This window comes from Apodemus sylvaticus, chromosome 9 (genome assembly GCF_947179515.1).
Source record: "Apodemus sylvaticus chromosome 9, mApoSyl1.1, whole genome shotgun sequence".
NCBI lineage: Eukaryota > Metazoa > Chordata > Mammalia > Rodentia > Muridae > Apodemus > Apodemus sylvaticus.
The window spans coordinates 73148397-73169298 of NC_067480.1; the positions used below are offsets into that span (position 1 = coordinate 73148397).

Below are 20902 nucleotides of genomic sequence, written 5' to 3' on the forward strand. Positions count from 1 at the left end.
TCTTCCTATGAGGTCACCCTCCTCCTCAGCTTCTTCCAGCTTTCCTCTAATTCAACAACAGGGGTCCCTGGCTTCTGTCCATTAGTTGGGTGTAAATATCTGCATCTGACTTTTTCAGCTGCTGGCTGGGCCTCTCGGAGGGCAGCCATGCTAGGCTCCCATCTGTAAGCACGCCATAGCGTCAGTCATAGCGTCAGGTCTTGGAGCCTCCCTTGAGATGAATCCCAAGTTGGGCCTGTCACTGGACCTCCTTTACCTCAGGCTCTTCTCCATTTTTGTCCCTGTGCTTCTTTTAAACAGGATTAATTCTGGGTGAGAGTTTTTGGCTGTGGTGCGGCAACATTATCCCTCCACTCGATGTCCTGTCTTTCTACTGGAGGTGAACTCTATAAGTTCCCTCTCCCCACAGTAGGGTATTTCATCTAGGGTCCCTTGCTTTGAGTCTTGAGAGTCTCTCACCTCCCAGGTCTCTGGTACATTCTAGAGGGTCCCCTCACCTCCTACCTCCCGAGGTTGCCTGTGTCCATCTTTCTGCTGGCCCTCAGGACTTCACTACTGTTCCCTCCCCCCCTCCCCCCCCCCCGATTCTTGACCATGTTTCCCTTTTCCCTTCACCAAGGTCCCTCACTCTCTGTGATTGTTTTCTTCTCCCTTCCAAGTGGGACGGAGGCGTCCTCACTTGGGCCCTTCAGCTTGTTGACCTTCTTGAGTTCTATGGGTTGTATTCTGGATATTCTGTGCTTTTTTGGCTAATGCCCACTTACTAGTGAGTACATACCATGCATGTCTTTTTGGGTCTGAGTTACCTCACTAAGGATGATATTTTCTTTCCTTTTTTATTGGATATTTCATTTATTTACATTCCAGATGTTATCCCCTTTCCCAGTTTGTCCTCTGGAACCCCCCTATCTCATCCTCCCTCCCCCTGCTTATATGAAGGTGCTCCCCTATCCACCTCCCCACCCACTCCCACCTCCCCACTCTGGCATTTCCCACATTGGGGCATTGACCCTTCACTGGACCAAGGGCCTCTCCTCCCACTGATGCCTGACGAGGCCATCCTCTGCTACATATGGGGCTGGAGCCATGGATCCCTCCATGTGTGCTCTTTGGTTGGTGGTTTACTCCCTGGGAGCTCTGGAGGATCTGGTTGGCTGAAATTGTTGTTCTTCCTATGGGGTTTCAAACCTCTTCAGCTCCTTCAGTCCTTTCTCTAACTCCTCTATTGAGGACCCCGTGCTCAGTCCAATGGTTGGCTGCGAGCATCTGCCTCTATATTTGTCAGGCTCTGGCAGAGCCTCTCAGGAGACAGCCGTATCAGGCTCCTGTCAGCAAGAATTTCTTGGCATCTGCACTAGTGTCTGGGTTTGGTATCTGTATAGGGGATGGATCAACAAAATATTCATGGGAGGAAGTACAGAGACAACGTATGGAGCAGAAATTAAAGGAAGGGCCATCCAGAGGATGATATTTTCTAGTTCCATGCACAAGCCTGCAAAACTTGTGAATTTCACATCATGCACCCCAAACACAGTGATCTCCTTAATTCTCCACATCTGTCCTCCACCTCTGCAACCTTCCCCCAGAGAAAACAAACAAAACAAAACAAACAAAATCCCCACATTGCCAAGAAAGCTGCAGTGTGTCATGGCACGCTGTGCAGTACACCGTCCCTGCTGCAGTGTGTCACAGCAGGCTGTGCAGTACACCCTTCCTGTCCAAATGACTTTACTCTCAGATGATCACTGTAGTAAGTCATCATCTGTCTCAAAGACTCTGGCTTCTGCCACACTTCCAACACTGGCTCCTCGTTTAGACTCCTCTTGGGTACCTGTTGTTGCCCTGTGTCACAGATACCATAGGTGGAGAAGATGGTGGAGTGGGTTAACTCTAAGCCGTGATCTGGGCCTGGGTGGTAACTGAGTACTTGACAGCACTGTGTACCCTCACCAGTAGGGCCAACTCTCCTGCTTTGCCTGGGGGTGAGTGTAGTGGGTGGGGGCATGGGAGTGGGTAAGGGTAGGCAGTGAGTAGGGGTGGGGGGTGCAGGGCCAGCTCCCCTCCCTGCTGTAGGAGGCAAGGGGTGGGGGTGGGACATCTCTTCCATATCCATGCCACTTCCTGGCATTTGAGAGTAGGACCAGTTCTCTGTGGCAGGTGAGGGGTGGGGCCAGCTCTATCATACTGGCCAGGCGAGGGTGTGGCCAGCTTTGCTCAGTCCTTGGACATCTATATGGCCCCAGGTAGCAGCCCAGCCCAGGCCGTCCTTATGGCCTTTGGTGGTAACGTGGGCTGTGGACATTGACATAGACCCCAGCTGCTGCAGTGCCACAGACCCAGACATGGCCCTCGGTGGCAGCACTGGCTGGGCCTTCACCATGGCCTCGGGGAGCACAGGCTAGTCACATCGGTTTGTTTCTCACTACCCTCGTGTCTCCAGCTCTGCCTCTTCCTAGTGCACAAATCATTTCCCTTCTCTTTCTCTCTCATCTCTCCATCACATTCTTGCCCATCATAGCGCCCCTCCCCCAGAGCCATCGGTGACATCTTCTTTCGAATGGTATGATGGTTAAATGTCTGTCCAATCCAAAGATTCCAAAGGAAGTACATCCCTGGCCAAAGTTAAACCCAGCACAGCAAAAACGTAATTCAACATAGAGTTGCACAGTCTCATGGCTGAGCCACAAGCAACTAGGGAGATCAGCAGATGGGCCAATGAGATGTCAACACAGCCAGACATGACAGCCAGCTGTGGTCTCCACTCTGCAGGTTCTGCTCTTCTTCCTAGCCTAGGATGCAGCTCTGGGACCCACAGGGGCTCACACTGTGGTGGGGTTTCTCAAAGGAAAAGGCACAGGTCCACTGGCACTTGTGTCTCTTCCTGGCTCTGTTGAATGACAATGGGGTTCACCATCAAGCAACACCGGCCTTTGTGTCATGATTGCGCCTCTCTTCAGAGGGCTCAAGCTGCTCAGCTTCTCTTACTCTTCCACCTCTACACTTGTTTGCTTCCTGCTGTGCCTGCCGCATGAGGCCTGCAGTGTTTGTCTGCACTTCTCACTGAGTCTCAGCAATTCAGTGGAGTCTGGATGGAACTCTAGAGACAGAACAGCAGCTACAGCCACCACCCTTCTCCCTAACAACACTTGTCTTGGCACCACTGACACTGAGATTCCTCTTATTTTTAATTTTTAATTATGTGTATAGATGTGTCTATGCATGGCTATGTGCACTTGAGAGCAGTGTTCACAGAATATGAGGGAGAATGTTAAATTTTCTGGAAATGGAGTTCTCTGTGGTTGGCAGTCTCCATGTGGGCGCTGGGATTGGACCTCTGAATCACCTCTCTAGCCACCTGTAATGACTTTTTAAAACATAGTCTCTCTGTGAATCTGTGAAACCTAAATATGCTGGTTAGGGCCTCACAGATGTAGAGGAATTGAGTGTACACAAAATACTATTTCGATTATGGAAGACCTGGTTTTACCAGGTGCGATGGTGTGTGTTTATAATCCCACTGAGGAGGAGGCTGAGGTAGGAGAATGACCAAGTCGAACCACACTGGGCTACATCATGAGACCCTGCTTAAAAACAAATTCAAATTTCCTAAACTTGGGTACTCACCAGGCTGGGAGGCCAGTGTTGGAAGTAGAGTTGTGTCCCTTCACTTAGAGGTCACTCAGTACTGGGCATGCTCTTGTTTCATGTCGATTGATATGACAAACTATCACGACGAAAAGCAACATAGGGAGAAAGGGCTTATTTACGTCACAATTCCAGGTTACTGTCCCTCGCCGTGCAGCTGGTCACATCATGTCAGCAGTTATGAGCAGAGAGAAATGAGTGTGTGCTTGCTCTTGCACTCAGCTAACTTTGTCCACTCTTATTTGGTTTAAGTCTCCGCCCCCTGCCCTCCCACCAGTCTCTGCCTAAGGAATGATGCTACTCTTGGTGGGCTGAAAATTCCACATCAATTCACTACATTAAGACAATTCAAGTAGACATATCCACAGGCCAACACAGTGTAGACAACCCCTTACTGAGACTCTCTTCCTGGATGAGTCTAGGTTGGGTCAAGTTGACAATTGAAGCTAATCATCACAAAAGTCCAAATAGATGGTACTCTCCTGAGAACACATCTCCTCTCTACATTGTCTACAGATAATGGCTGGGTGTTTACGGCAGATACTTAGGTATCTCATTTTCTCTTCACAGCTGGAAGCACCAAGTATTTTGGCACTGCCAAAGCCCGCTACGACTTCTGTGCCCGAGACCGGTCGGAACTGTCCCTTAAGGAGGGTGATATCATCAAGATCCTCAACAAGAAGGGACAGCAAGGCTGGTGGCGTGGGGAGATCTACGGCCGGGTGAGGCTGGAGAGATGGCAATCTGGGTGGGGTGTGCAGTGAGTGTCCTGGCTGTGGTGAGATGGAGTGTGGCTCCTGTGCAGGTCATGCCTCAGAAGAGAGGTGAAAGGACACTGGGATTTAACATATTTTCCCCACCTACATCAATTTATTGAGGGCCTCCTATGAGATGGAGATGTTTCTGGGTGCAAAGGGAGCATTCTCCAATTGTTGTCTTTGTGAAGCATTGTTTAGTGAGATTGTGCTGAACTCTAACCAAGCAGTCACACTAGGGAGTGGTCAGGATGGTGATGGGAAATGGGATTCCTAAGGGAGCTTCTTGCCCACCCTTCCAGAGATGAGGGTAAAATGTTTGCCACTGGACTGGGTTAGCTCTCAGCTGATAAAGTGCTTGCATTACAAACTTGAAGACTGAGTTCAAATCCCAGAACCAGCTGATTTATTAGTTCATCCATCCCCAATAACCGACCAATCCATCATTTCATCCACCCCCATAACCATCAGTTCATCCACCCCCATAACCCATCCATCCATCAGTTCATCCACCCCCATAACCCATCCATCCATCAGTTCATCCACCCCCCATAACCCACCCATCCATCAGTTCATCAACTCCCATAACCCACCCATCCATCAGTTCATCCACCCCCATAACCCATCCATCCATCAGTTCATCCACCCCCATAACCCATCCATCCATCAGTTCATCCACCCCCATAACCCACCCATCCATCAGTTCATCCACCTCCATAACCCACCCATCCATCAGTTCATCCACCCCCCATAACCCACCCATCCATCAGTTTATCCACCCCATAACCCACCCATCCATCAGTTCATCCACCCCCATAACCCATCCATCCATCAGTTCATCCACCCCCATAACCCACCCATCCATCAGTTCATCCACCCCCATAACCCACCCATCCATCAGTTCATCCACCCCCATAACCCACCCATCCATCAGTTCATCCACCCCATAGCCCACCCATCCACCAGTTCATCCACCCCCATAACCCACCCATCCATCAGTTCATCCACCCCCATAACCCATCCATCCATCAGTTCATCCACCCCCCATAACCCACCCATCCATCAGTTCATCCACCCCATAACCCACCCATCCATCAGTTCATCCACCCCCATAACCCACCCATCCATCAGTTCATCCACCCCCATAACCCATCCATCCCTCAGTTCATCCACCCTTCATAACCCACCCATCCATCAGTTCATCCAACCCATAACCCACCCATCCATCAGTTCATCCACCCCCATAACCCACCCATCCATCAGTTCATCCACCTCCATAACCCACCCATCCATCAGTTCATCCACCCCCATAACCCATCCATCCATCAGTTCATCCACCCCCATAACCCACCCATCCATAAGTTCATCCACCCCCATAACCCACCCATCCATCAGTTCATCCATCCCCCATAACCCACCAATCCATCAGTTCATCCACCCCATAGCCCACCCATCCATCAGTTCATCCACCTCTATAACCCACCCATCCATCAGTTCATCCATCCCCCATAACCCACCAATCCATCAGTTCATCCACCCCATAGCCCACCCATCCATCAGTTCATCCACCCCATAACCCACCCATCCATCAGTTCATCCACCCCCATAACCCATCCATCCATCAGTTCATCCACCCCATAACCCACCCATCCATCAGTTCATCCACCCCATAACCCATCCATCCATCAGTTCATCCACCCCATAAACCACCCATCCATCAGTTCATCCACCCCATAACCCACCCATCCATCAGTTCATCCACCCCTATAACCCACCCATCCATCAGTTCATCCACCCCCATAACCCACCCATCCATCAGTTCATCCACCCCTATAACCCACCCATCCATCAGTTCATCCACCCCTATAACCCACCCATCCATCAGTTCATCCACCCCTATAACCCACCCATCCATCAGTTCATCCACCCCCATAACCCACCCATCCATCAGTTCATCCACCTCCATAACCCACCCATCCATCAGTTCATCCACCCCCATAACCCACCCATCCATCAGTTCATCCACCCCATAACCCATCCATCCATCAGTTCATCCACCCCATAACCCACCCATCCATCAGTTCATCCACCCCCATAACCCATCCATCCATCAGTTCATCCACCCCCATAACCCACCCATCCATCAGTTCATCTACCCCCATAACCCACCCATCCATCAGTTCATCCACCCCCATAACCCACCCATCCATCAGTTCATCCACCTCTCTATAACCCACCCATCCATCAGTTCATCCACCCCATAGCCCACCCATCCATCAGTTCATCCACCCCCATAACCCATCCATCCATCAGTTCATCCACCCCCATAACCCACCCATCCATCAGTTCATCCACCCCATAGCCCACCCATCCATCAGTTCATCCACCCCCATAACCCATCCATCCATCAGTTCATCCACCCCTCCATAACCCACCCATCCATCAGTTTATCCACCTCCATAACCCACCCATCCATCAGTTCATCCACCCCATAGCCCACCCATCCATCAGTTCATCCACCCCCATAACCCATCCATCCATTAGTTCATCCACCCCCATAACCCACCCATCCATCAGTTCATCCACCCCCATAACCCATCCATCCATCAGTTCATCCACCCCATAACCCACCCATCCATCAGTTCATCCACCCCATAACCCATCCATCCATCAGTTCATGCACCCCATAGCCCACCCATCCATCAGTTCATCCACCTCCATAACCCACCCATCCATCAGTTCATCCACCCCTCCATAACCCACCCATCCATCAGTTCATCCACCTCCATAACCCACCCATCCATCAGTTCATCCACCCCATAGCCCACCCATCCATCAGTTCATCCACCCCATAACCCATCCATCCATCAGTTCATCCACCCCCATAACCCACCCATCCATCAGTTCATCCACCCCCATAACCCACCCATCCATCAGTTCATCCACCCCCATAACCCACCCATCCATCAGTTCATCCACCCCATAACCCACCCATCCATCAGTTCATCCACCCCATAACCCACCCATCCATCAGTTCATCCACCCCCCATAACCCACCCATCCATCAGTTTATCCACCCCCATAACCCATCCATCCATCAGTTCATCCACCCCCATAACCCATCCATCCATCAGTTCATCCACCCCCATAACCCACCCATCCATCAGTTCATCCACCCCCATAACCCACCCATCCATCAGTTCATCCACCCCCATAACCAACCCATCCATCAGTTCATCCACCCCCATAACCCATCCATCCATCAGTTCATCCACCCCCCATAACCCACCCATCCATCAGTTCATCCACCCCATAACCCACCCATCCATCAGTTCATCCACCCCCATAATCCACCCATCCATCAGTTCATCCACCTCCATAACCCACCCATCCATTAGTTCATCCACCCCCCATAACCCACCCATCCATCAGTCATCCACCCCATAACCCACCCATCCATCAGTTCATCCACCCCCATAACCCATCCATCCATCAGTTCATCCACCCCATAACCCACCCATCCATCAGTTCATCCACCCCCATAACCCATCCATCCATCAGTTCATCCACCCCATAGCCCACCCATCCATCAGTTCATCCACCCCCATAACCCATCCATCCATCAGTTCATCCACCCCCATAACCCACCCATCCATCAGTTCATCCACCCCCATAACCCATCCATCCATCAGTTCATCCACCCCATAACCCACCCATCCATCAGTTCATCCACCCCATAGCCCACCCATCCATCAGTTCATCCACCTCTCTATAACCCACCCATCCATCAGTTCATCTACCCCATAACCCACCCATCCATCAGTTCATCCACCCCATAGCCCACCCATCCATCAGTTCATCCACCCCCATAACCCATCCATCCATCAGTTCATCCACCCTTCATAACCCACCCATCCATCAGTTCATCCACCCCATAACCCACCCATCCATCAGTTCATCCACCCCCATAACCCACCCATCCATCAGTTCATCCACCTCCATAACCCACCCATCCATCAGTTCATCCACCCCCATAACCCACCCATCCATCAGTTCATCCACCCCATAGCCCACCCATCCATCAGTTCATCCACCCCATAACCCACCCATCCATCAGTTCATCCACCCCCATAACCCATCCATGCATCAGTTTATCCACCGCCATAACCCATCCATCCATCAGTTCATCTACCCCTATAACCCATCCATCCATCCATCAGTTCATCCACCCCCATAACCCACCCATCCATCAGTTCATCCACCCCCATAACCCATCCATGCATCAGTTCATCCACCCCCATAACCCACCCATCCATCAGTTCATCCACCCCATAACCCACCCATCCATCAGTTCATCCACCCCCATAACCCATCCATCCCTCAGTTCATCCACCCCCATAACCCATCCATCCATCAGTTCATCCACCCCCATAACCCATCCATGCATCAGTTCATCCACCCCCATAACCCACCCATCCATCAGTTCATCCACCTCTATAACCCACCCATCCATCAGTTCATCCACCCCCATAACCCACCCATCCATCAGTTCATCCACCCCATAGCCCACCCATCCATCAGTTCATCCACCCCATAACCCACCCATCCATCAGTTCATCCACCCCCATAACCCATCCATCCATCAGTTCATCCACCTCCATAACCCACCCATCCATCAGTTCATCCACCCCATAACCCATCCATCCATCAGTTCATCCACCCCATAACCCACCCATCCATCAGTTCATCCACCCCTCCATAACCCACCCATCCATCAGTTCATCCACCTCCATAACCCATCCATCCATCAGTTCATCCACCCCCATAACCCACCCATCCATCAGTTCATCCACCCCATAACCCACCCATCCATCAGTTTATCCACCCCCATAACCCATCCATCCATCAGTTCATCCACCCCCATAACCCATCCATCCATCAGTTCATCCACCCCCATAACCCACCCATCCATCAGTTCATCCACCTCTATAACCCACCCATCCATCAGTTCATCCACCCCATAACCCACGCATCCATCAGTTCATCCACCCCCATAACCCACCCATCCATCAGTTCATCCACCTCCATAACCCACCCATCCATCAGTTCATCCACCTCCATAACCCATCCATCCATCAGTTCATCCACCCCCATAACCCACCCATCCATCAGTTCATCCACCCCATAACCCACCCATCCATCAGTTTATCCACCCCCATAACCCATCCATCCATCAGTTCATCCACCCCCATAACCCACCCATCCATCAGTTCATCCACCCCATAATCCACCCATCCATCAGTTCATCCACCTCCATAACCCACCCATCCATTAGTTCATCCACCCCCCATAACCCACCCATCCATCAGTCATCCACCCCATAACCCACCCATCCATCAGTTCATCCACCCCATAACCCACCCATCCATCAGTTCATCCACCTCTCTATAACCCACCCATCCATCAGTTCATCTACCCCATAACCCACCCATCCATCAGTTCATCCACCCCATAGCCCACCCATCCATCCATCAGTTCATCCACCCCATAACCCATCCATCCATCAGTTCATCCACCCCCATAACCCATCCATCCATCAGTTCATCCACCCCCATAACCCACCCATCCATCAGTTCATCCACCTCCATAACCCACCCATCCATCAGTTCATCCACCCCCATAACCCACCCATCCATCAGTTCATCCACCCCCATAACCCATCCATGCATCAGTTCATCCACCCCCATAACCCACCCATCCATCAGTTCATCCACCCCATAACCCACCCATCCATCAGTTCATCCACCCCCATAACCCATCCATCCATCCATCAGTTCATCCACCCCCATAACCCACCCATCCATCAGTTCATCCACCCCCATAACCCATCCATGCATCAGTTCATCCACCCCCATAACCCACCCATCCATCAGTTCATCCACCCCATAACCCACCCATCCATCAGTTCATCCACCCCCATAACCCATCCATCCATCAGTTCATCCACCTCCATAACCCATCCATCCATCAGTTCATCCACCTCCATAACCCACCCATCCATCAGTTCATCCACCCTTCATAACCCATCCATCCCTCAGTTCATCCACCCTTCATAACCCACCCATCCATCAGTTCATCCACCCTTCATAACCCATCCATCCATCAGTTCATCCACCCCCATAACCCATCCATCCATAAGTTCATCCACCCCCATAACCCACCCATCCATCAGTTCATCCACCTCTATAACCCATCCATCCATAAGTTCATCCACCCCCATAACCCACCCATCCATCAGTTCATCCACCTCTATAACCCACCCATCCATCAGTTCATCCACCCCCATAACCCATCCATCCATCAGTTCATCCACCCCCATAACCCCATCCATCCATCAGTTCATCCACCCCCATAACCCATCCATCCATAAGTTCATCCACCCCCATAACCCATCCATCCATCAGTTCATCCACCCCCCATAACCCACCCATCCATCAGTTCATCCACCCCATAACCCACCCATCCATCAGTTCATCCACCCCATAACCCACCCATCCATCAGTTCATCCACCCCTCCATAACCCACCCCATCCATCAGTTCATCCACCTCTATAACCCACCCATCCATCAGTTCATCCACCCCCCATAACCCATCCATCCATCAGTTCATCCACCCTTCATAACCCACCCATCCATCAGTTCATCCACCTCCATAACCCACCCATCCATCAGTTCATCCACCCCATAACCCACCCATCCATCAGTTCATCCACCCCATAGCCCACCCATCCATTAGTTCATCCACCCCATAGCCCACCCATCCATCAGTTCATCCACCTCCATAACCCACCCATCCATCAGTTCATCCACCCCTCCATAACCCATCCATCCATCAGTTCATCCACCCCTCCATAACCCACCCATCCATCAGTTCATCCACCTCTATAACCCACCCATCCATCAGTTCATCCACCCCTCCATAACCCATCCATCCATCAGTTCATCCACCCCTCCATAACCCACCCATCCATCAGTTCATCCACCTCTATAACCCACCCATCCATCAGTTCATCCACCCCATAACCCACCCATCCATCAGTTCATCCACCCCCATAACCCACCCATCCATCAGTTCATCCACCCCCATAACCCACCCATCCATCAGTTCATCCACCCCCATAACCCACCCATCCATCAGTTCATCCACCCCCATAACCCACCCATCCATCAGTTCATCCACCCCCATAACCCATCCATCCATCAGTTCATCCACCCTTCATAACCCACCCATCCATCAGTTCATCCACCCCATAACCCACCCATCCATCAGTTCATCCACCCCCATAACCCACCCATACATCAGTTCATCCACCTCCATAACCCACCCATCCATCAGTTCATCCACCCCCATAACCCACCCATCCATCAGTTCATCCACCCCATAGCCCACCCATCCATCAATTCATCCACCCCATAACCCACCCATCCATCAGTTCATCCACCCCCATAACCCATCCATGCATCAGTTCATCCACCCCCTATAACCCACCCATCCATCAGTTCATCCACCCCATAACCCACCCATCCATCAGTTCATCCACCCCCATAACCCACCCATCCATCAGTTCATCCACCCCCATAACCCATCCATCCATCAGTTCATCCACCCCTATAACCCATCCATCCATCCATCAGTTCATCCACCCCCATAACCCACCCATCCATCAGTTCATCCACCCCCATAACCCATCCATCCATCAGTTCATCCACCCCCATAACCCATCCATCCATCAGTTCATCCACCCCTATAACCCATCCATCCATCCATCAGTTCATCCACCCCCATAACCCATCCATGCATCAGTTCATCCACCCCATAGCCCACCCATCCATCAGTTCATCCACCCCATAACCCATCCATCCATCAGTTCATCCACCCCCATAACCCATCCATCCATCAGTTCATCCACCCCCATAACCCATCCATCCATCAGTTCATCCACCCCCATAACCCACCCATCCATCAGTTCATCCACCCCATAACCCACCCATCCATCAGTTCATCCACCCCCATAACCCACCCATCCATCAGTTCATCCACCCCCATAACCCACCCATCCATCAGTTCATCCACCCCCATAACCCACCCATCCATCAGTTCATCCACCTCTATAACCCACCCATCCATCAGTTCATCCACCCCCATAACCCACCCATCCATCAGTTCATCCACCCCATAACCCACCCATCCATCAGTTCATCCACCCCCATAACCCATCCATCCATCAGTTCATCCACCTCCATAACCCACCCATCCATCAGTTCATCCACCCCATAACCCACCCATCCATCAGTTCATCCACCCCATAGCCCACCCATCCATCAGTTCATCCACCCCATAGCCCACCCATCCATCAGTTCATCCACCCCATAACCCACCCATCCATCAGTTCATCCACCCCCATAACCCATCCATCCATCAGTTCATCCACCTCCATAACCCACCCATCCATCAGTTCATCCACCCCATAACCCACCCATCCATCAGTTCATCCACCCCATAGCCCACCCATCCATCAGTTCATCCACCCCATAGCCCACCCATCCATCAGTTCATCCACCTCCATAACCCACCCATCCATCAGTTCATCCACCCCTCCATAACCCACCCATCCATCAGTTCATCCACCCCATAGCCCACCCATCCATCAGTTCATCCACCCCATAGCCCACCCATCCATCAGTTCATCCACCTCCATAACCCACCCATCCATCAGTTCATCCACCTCTATAACCCACCCATCCATCAGATCATCCACCCCTCCATAACCCATCCATCCATCAGTTCATCCACCCCTCCATAACCCACCCATCCATCAGTTCATCCACCTCTATAACCCACCCATCCATCAGTTCATCCACCCCATAACCCACCCATCCATCAGTTCATCCACCCCCATAACCCACCCATCCATCAGTTCATCCACCCCCATAACCCACCCATCCATCAGTTCATCCACCCCCATAACCCACCCATCCATCAGTTCATCCACCCCCATAACCCACCCATCCATCAGTTCATCCACCCCCATAACCCATCCATCCATCAGTTCATCCACCCCATAACCCACCCATCCATCAGTTCATCCACCCCTCCATAACCCACCCATCCATCAGTTCATCCACCTCCATAACCCACCCATCCATCAGTTCATCCACCTCCATAACCCATCCATCCATCAGTTCATCCACCCCCATAACCCACCCATCCATCAGTTCATCCACCCCATAACCACCCATCCATCAGTTCATCCACCCCCCATAACCCACCCATCCATCAGTTCATCCACCCCCCATAACCCACCCATCCATCAGTTCATCCACCCCATAACCCACCCATCCATCAGTTCATCCACCCCCATAATCCACCCATCCATCAGTTCATCCACCTCCATAACCCACCCATCCATCAGTCATCCACCCCATAACCCACCCATCCATCAGTTCATCCACCCCATAACCCACCCATCCATCAGTTCATCCACCCCTATAACCCACCCATCCATCAGTTCATCCACCTCTCTATAACCCACCCATCCATCAGTTCATCTACCCCATAACCCACCCATCCATCAGTTCATCCACCCCATAGCCCACCCATCCATCAGTTCATCCACCCCCATAACCCATCCATCCATCAGTTCATCCACCCTTCATAACCCACCCATCCATCAGTTCATCCACCCCATAACCCACCCATCCATCAGTTCATCCACCCCCATAACCCATCCATCCATCAGTTCATCCACCCCTATAACCCATCCATCCATCCATCAGTTCATCCACCCCCATAACCCACCCATCCATCAGTTCATCCACCTCTATAACCCACCCATCCATCAGTTCATCCACCCCCATAACCCACCCATCCATCAGTTCATCCACCCCATAGCCCACCCATCCATCAGTTCATCCACCCCATAACCCACCCATCCATCAGTTCATCCACCCCCATAACCCATCCATCCATCAGTTCATCCACCTCCATAACCCACCCATCCATCAGTTCATCCACCCCATAACCCACCCATCCATCAGTTCATCCACCCCTCCATAACCCACCCATCCATCAGTTCATCCACCTCTATAACCCACCCATCCATCAGTTCATCCACCCCATAACCCACCCATCCATCAGTTCATCCACCCCCATAACCCACCCATCCATCAGTTCATCCACCCCCATAACCCACCCATCCATCAGTTCATCCACCCCCATAACCCACCCATCCATCAGTTCATCCACCCCCATAACCCACCCATCCATCAGTTCATCCACCCCCATAACCCATCCATCCATCAGTTCATCCACCCCATAACCCACCCATCCATCAGTTCATCCACCCCCATAACCCATCCATCCATCCATCAGTTCATCCACCCCTCCATAACCCACCCATCCATCAGTTCATCCACCCCCATAACCCACCCATCCATCAGTTCATCCACCCCCATAACCCACCCATCCATCAGTTCATCCACCCCCATAACCCACCCATCCATCAGTTCATCCACCCCCATAACCCACCCATCCATCAGTTCATCCACCCCCATAACCCATCCATCCATCAGTTCATCCACCCCATAACCCACCCATCCATCAGTTCATCCACCCCTCCATAACCCACCCATCCATCAGTTCATCCACCCCCATAACCCACCCATCCATCAGTTCATCCACCTCCATAACCCACCCATCCATCAGTTCATCCACCCCATAGCCCACCCATCCATCAGTTCATCCACCCCCATAACCCATCCATCCATCAGTTCATCCACCCCCATAACCCATCCATCCATCAGTTCATCCACCCCCATAACCCACCCATCCATCAGTTCATCCACCCCCATAACCCATCCATCCATCAGTTCATCCACCCCCATAACCCATCCATCCATCAGTTCATCCACCCCCATAACCCATCCATCCATCAGTTCATCCACCCCCATAACCCATCCATCCATCAGTTCATCCACCCCCATAACCCACCCATCCATCAGTTCATCCACCCCATAGCCCACCCATCCATCAGTTCATCCACCCCCATAACCCACCCATCCATCAGTTCATCCACCCCCATAACCCACCCATCCATCAGTTCATCCACCCCCATAACCCACCCATCCATCAGTTCATCCACCCCCATAACCCATCCATCCATCAGTTCATCCACCCCATAACCCACCCATCCATCAGTTCATCCACCCCTCCATAACCCACCCATCCATCAGTTCATCCACCCCCATAACCCACCCATCCATCAGTTCATCCACCTCCATAACCCACCCATCCATCAGTTCATCCACCCCATAGCCCACCCATCCATCAGTTCATCCACCCCCATAACCCATCCATCCATCAGTTCATCCACCCCCATAACCCATCCATCCATCAGTTCATCCACCCCCATAACCCACCCATCCATCAGTTCATCCACCCCCATAACCCACCCATCCATCAGTTCATCCACCCCCATAATCCACCCATCCATCAGTTCATCCACCTCCATAACCCACCCATCCATCAGTTCATCCACCCCCATAACCCACCCATCCATCAGTCATCCACCCCATAACCCACCCATCCATCAGTTCATCCACCCCATAACCCACCCATCCATCAGTTCATCCACCCCTATAACCCACCCATCCATCAGTTCATCCACCTCTCTATAACCCACCCATCCATCAGTTCATCTACCCCATAACCCACCCATCCATCAGTTCATCCACCCCATAGCCCACCCATCCATCAGTTCATCCACCCCCATAACCCATCCATCCATCAGTTCATCCACCCTTCATAACCCACCCATCCATCAGTTCATCCACCCCATAACCCACCCATCCATCAGTTCATCCACCCCCATAACCCACCCATCCATCAGTTCATCCACCTCCATAACCCACCCATCCATCAGTTCATCCACCCCCATAACCCACCCATCCATCAGTTCATCCACCCCATAGCCCACCCATCCATCAGTTCATCCACCGCATAACCCACCCATCCATCAGTTCATCCACCCCCATAACCCATCCATGCATCAGTTCATCCACCCCCATAACCCATCCATCCATCAGTTCATCCACCCCTATAACCCATCCATCCATCCATCAGTTCATCCACCCCCATAACCCACCCATCCATCAGTTCATCCACCCCCATAACCCATCCATGCATCAGTTCATCCACCCCCATAACCCACCCATCCATCAGTTCATCCACCCCATAACCCACCCATCCATCAGTTCATCCACCCCCATAACCCATCCATCCATCAGTTCATCCACCCCCATAACCCATCCATCCATCAGTTCATCCACCCCCATAACCCACCCATCCATCAGTTCATCCACCTCTATAACCCACCCATCCATCAGTTCATCCACCCCCATAACCCACCCATCCATCAGTTCATCCACCCCCATAACCCATCCATCCATCAGTTCATCCACCCCCATAATCCACCCATTTATCAGTTCATCCACCCCCATAACCCACCCATCCATCAGTTCATCCACCCCATAGCCCACCCATCCATCAGTTCATCCACCCCATAACCCACCCATCCATCAGTTCTTCCACCCCCATAACCCATCCATCCATCAGTTCATCCACCTCCATAACCCACCCATCCATCAGTTCATCCACCCCATAACCCACCCATCCATCAGTTCATCCACCCCATAGCCCACCCATCCATCAGTTCATCCACCCCATAGCCCACCCATCCATCAGTTCATCCACCCCTCCATAACCCATCCATCCATCAGTTCATCCACCCCTCCATAACCCACCCATCCATCAGTTCATCCACCTCTATAACCCACCCATCCATCAGTTCATCCACCCCTCCATAACCCATCCATCCATCAGTTCATCCACCCCTCCATAACCCACCCATCCATCAGTTCATCCACCTCTATAACCCACCCATCCATCAGTTCATCCACCCCTCCATAACCCATACATCCATCAGTTCATCCACCCCCATAACCCACCCATCCATCAGTTCATCCACCTCTATAACCCACCCATCCATCAGTTCATCCACCCCCATAACCCACCCATCCATCAGTTCATCCACCCCATAGCCCACCCATCCATCAGTTCATCCACCCCATAACCCACCCATCCATCAGTTCATCCACCCCCATAACCCATCCATCCATCAGTTCATCCACCTGCATAACCCACCCATCCATCAGTTCATCCACCCCATAACCCACCCATCCATCAGTTCATCCACCCCATAGCCCACCCATCCATCAGTTCATCCACCTCTATAACCCACCCATCCATCAGTTCATCCACCCCCATAACCCACCCATCCATCAGTTCATCCACCCCATAGCCCACCCATCCATCAGTTCATCCACCCCATAGCCCACCCATCCATCAGTTCATCCACCTCCATAACCCACCCATCCATCAGTTCATCCACCCCTCCATAACCCACCCATCCATCAGTTCATCCACCCCTCCGTAACCCATCCATCCATCAGTTCATCCACCTCCATAACCCATCCATCCATCAGTTCATCCACCCCCATAACCCACCCATCCATCAGTTCATCCACCCCCATAACCCATCCATCCATCAGTTCATCCACCCCCATAACCCACCCATCCATCAGTTCATCCACCCCCATAACCCATCCATCCATCAGTTCATCCACCCCCCATAACCCACCCATCCATCAGTTCATCCACCCCATAACCCACCCATCCATCAGTTCATCCACCCCATAGCCCACCCATCCATCAGTTCATCCACCCCCATAACCCATCCATCCATCAGTTCATCCACCCCCATAACCCATCCATCCATCAGTTCATCCACCCCCATAACCCACCCATCCATCAGTTCATCCACCCCCATAACCCACCCATCCATCAGTTCATCCACCCCCATAACCCACCCATCCATCAGTTCATCCACCCCCATAACCCATCCATCCATCATTTCATCCACCTCCATAACCCACCCATCCATCAGTTCATCCACCCCATAACCCACCCATCCATCAGTTCATCCACCCCCATAACCCATCCATCCATCAGTTCATCCACCCCCCATAACCCACCCATCCATCAGTTCATCCACCCCATAACCCACCCATCCATCAGTTCATCCACCCCCATAACCCATCCATCCATCAGTTCATCCACCCCCTATAACCCACCCATCCATCAGTTCATCCACCCCCATAACCCACCCATCCATCAGTTCATCCACCTCCATAACCCACCCATCCATCAGTTCATCCACCCCCCATAACCCACCCATCCATCAGTTCATCCACCCCATAGCCCACCCATCCATCAGTTCATCCACCCCATAACCCACCCATCCATCAGTTCATCCACCCCCATAACCCACCTATCCATCAGTTCATCCACCCCATAACCCACCCATCCATCAGTTCATCCACCCCCATAACCCATCCATCCATCAGTTCATCCACCCCCTATAACCCACCCATCCATCAGTTCATCCACCCCCATAACCCACCCATCCATCAGTTCATCCACCTCCATAACCCACCCATCCATCAGTTCATCCACCCCATAGCCCACCCATCCATCAGTTCATCCACCCCATAACCCACCCATCCATCAGTTCATCCACCCCCATAACCCACCCATCCATCAGTTCATCCAACCCCCATAACCCACCCATCCATCAGTTCATCCACCTCTCTATAACCCACCCATCCATCAGTTCATCCACCCCATAGCCCACCCATCCATCAGTTCATCCACCCCATAACCCATCCATCCATCAGTTCATCCACCCCCATAACCCACCCATCCATCAGTTCATCCACCCCCATAACCCATCCATCCATCAGTTCATCCACCCCCATAACCCACCCATCTATCAGTTCATCCACCCCCATAACCCACCCATCCATCAGTTCATCCACCCCTCTATAACCCATCCATCCATCAGTTCATCCACCCCTCCATAGCCCACCCATCCATCAGTTCATCCACCCCCATAACCCACCCATCCATCAGTTCATCCACCCCATAACCCACCCATCCATCAGTTCATCCACCCCATAACCCACCCATCCATCAGTTCATCCACCTCCATATCCCACCCATCCTTCAGTTCATCCACCCCTATAACCCACCCATCCATCAGTTCATCCACCCCTATAACCCACCCATCCATCAGTTCATCCACCCCTATAGCCCACCCATCCATCAGTTCATCCACCCCTATAACCCACCCATCAGTTCATCCACCCCTCCATAGCCCACCCATCCATCAGTTCATCCACCCCCATAACCCACCCATCCATCAGTTCATCTACCCCATAACCCACCCATCCATCAGTTCATCCACCCCTATAACCCACCCATCAGTTCATCCACCCCTCCATAGCCCACCCATCCATCAGTTCATCTACCCCATAACCCACCCATCCATCAGTTTATCCACCTCCATAACCCACCCATCCATTAGTTCATCCACCCCCATAACCCACCCATCTATCAGTTCATATATCCCCCAGATCCCACCCATTTATTTGCCCATCCTCTCATTCATTGACTTGTTCAGTCACCTATGTGTACATCTGTCCACTGGTCCACCCTTTCCTTCCATCCTCCCCATTATTCATATAAAAAGAAAAATGGGTACAGTGGCATCCATATATATAATTTCAGTGCTGCAAAGACTAAGACAGACAGATAACTCAGCCTCACTAAACAGCCAGTCTTATCTAATTGGTGAGTTCCAGGTTTTTAAGAGATCCTGTATCCCCCTCACCCCCAACAAAACAGAGTATCAGTAAGTGTCTTAGCGTCATTATTGCTGTGATGACAAAAGCAAAGATGGGAGAAAAGGATTTACTCACTCACAGTTTCATATAACAGTTCATCATCAAATCAGAGAGGGCAGGAACCTGGAGGCAGGAGCTGGTGCAGAGGCCACGGAGGGTGCTGCTTACTGACTTGTTCCCCATGGCTTGATCAGCCTGCTTTTTAAAAAGTAGACCTTAGGACCACCAGCCCAGGGATGGCACCACCACCACAGTGGGCTGGGGCCTCTCCCATCGACCACTAAGGAAATGCTCTACAGTCAGATCTTATGGAGGCATTTTCTCAATTGAGGCTCTGCCTTTCACATAACTCATGCTTGTGTCGAGCTGATATAAAACTAGACAGGACAGTAAGGTTGGGGAGCATACAGAAGACAAATCCCTCAGTGTGAAAGGTGAGAGAGTGACTGACAAATGTGGGAGAGGAAATGGATGGGATGTGTCTGTGTGGCTCTCTGCTTTGTCACAGGGTGTGGCGCACAGTAGGTGCGCAGTAACCATTGAATGTGTGAAGAGGCAGACTTGGGGTGAACCGCAGTGCTCTTTGCTTGCTCTGGTCCTGGCTTCAAGGAAAAAGAAGACACTTCGGGCTGGCTTGCTTT

At 51.8% G+C, this 20902-nt stretch overlaps 1 protein-coding gene and 1 long non-coding RNA gene across 2 annotated transcripts in view; one reads left to right on the forward strand and one right to left on the reverse strand.

Annotated features, from left to right (window-relative positions):
- Nucleotides 1–20902, forward strand: part of Vav1 (vav guanine nucleotide exchange factor 1) — a 67947-nt gene that overhangs the window by 43660 nt on the left and 3385 nt on the right. The window contains exon 26 of the mRNA XM_052193711.1: nt 4216–4367. Coding sequence (XP_052049671.1) covers nt 4216–4367 — 152 coding nt within the window. The remainder of the gene's footprint in view (nt 1–4215; nt 4368–20902) is intronic.
- Nucleotides 4891–19221, reverse strand: LOC127693031 (uncharacterized). The gene is made up of 13 exons (XR_007979571.1): nt 18045–19221; nt 15965–16820; nt 14877–15141; nt 13946–14542; nt 13154–13849; nt 12338–13056; nt 10175–10440; nt 9945–10042; nt 9254–9384; nt 8397–8892; nt 7380–7774; nt 6987–7115; nt 4891–5112 (listed from the first exon to the last, which is right to left on the reverse strand). It is a non-coding gene; the product is annotated as an uncharacterized LOC127693031 (long non-coding RNA).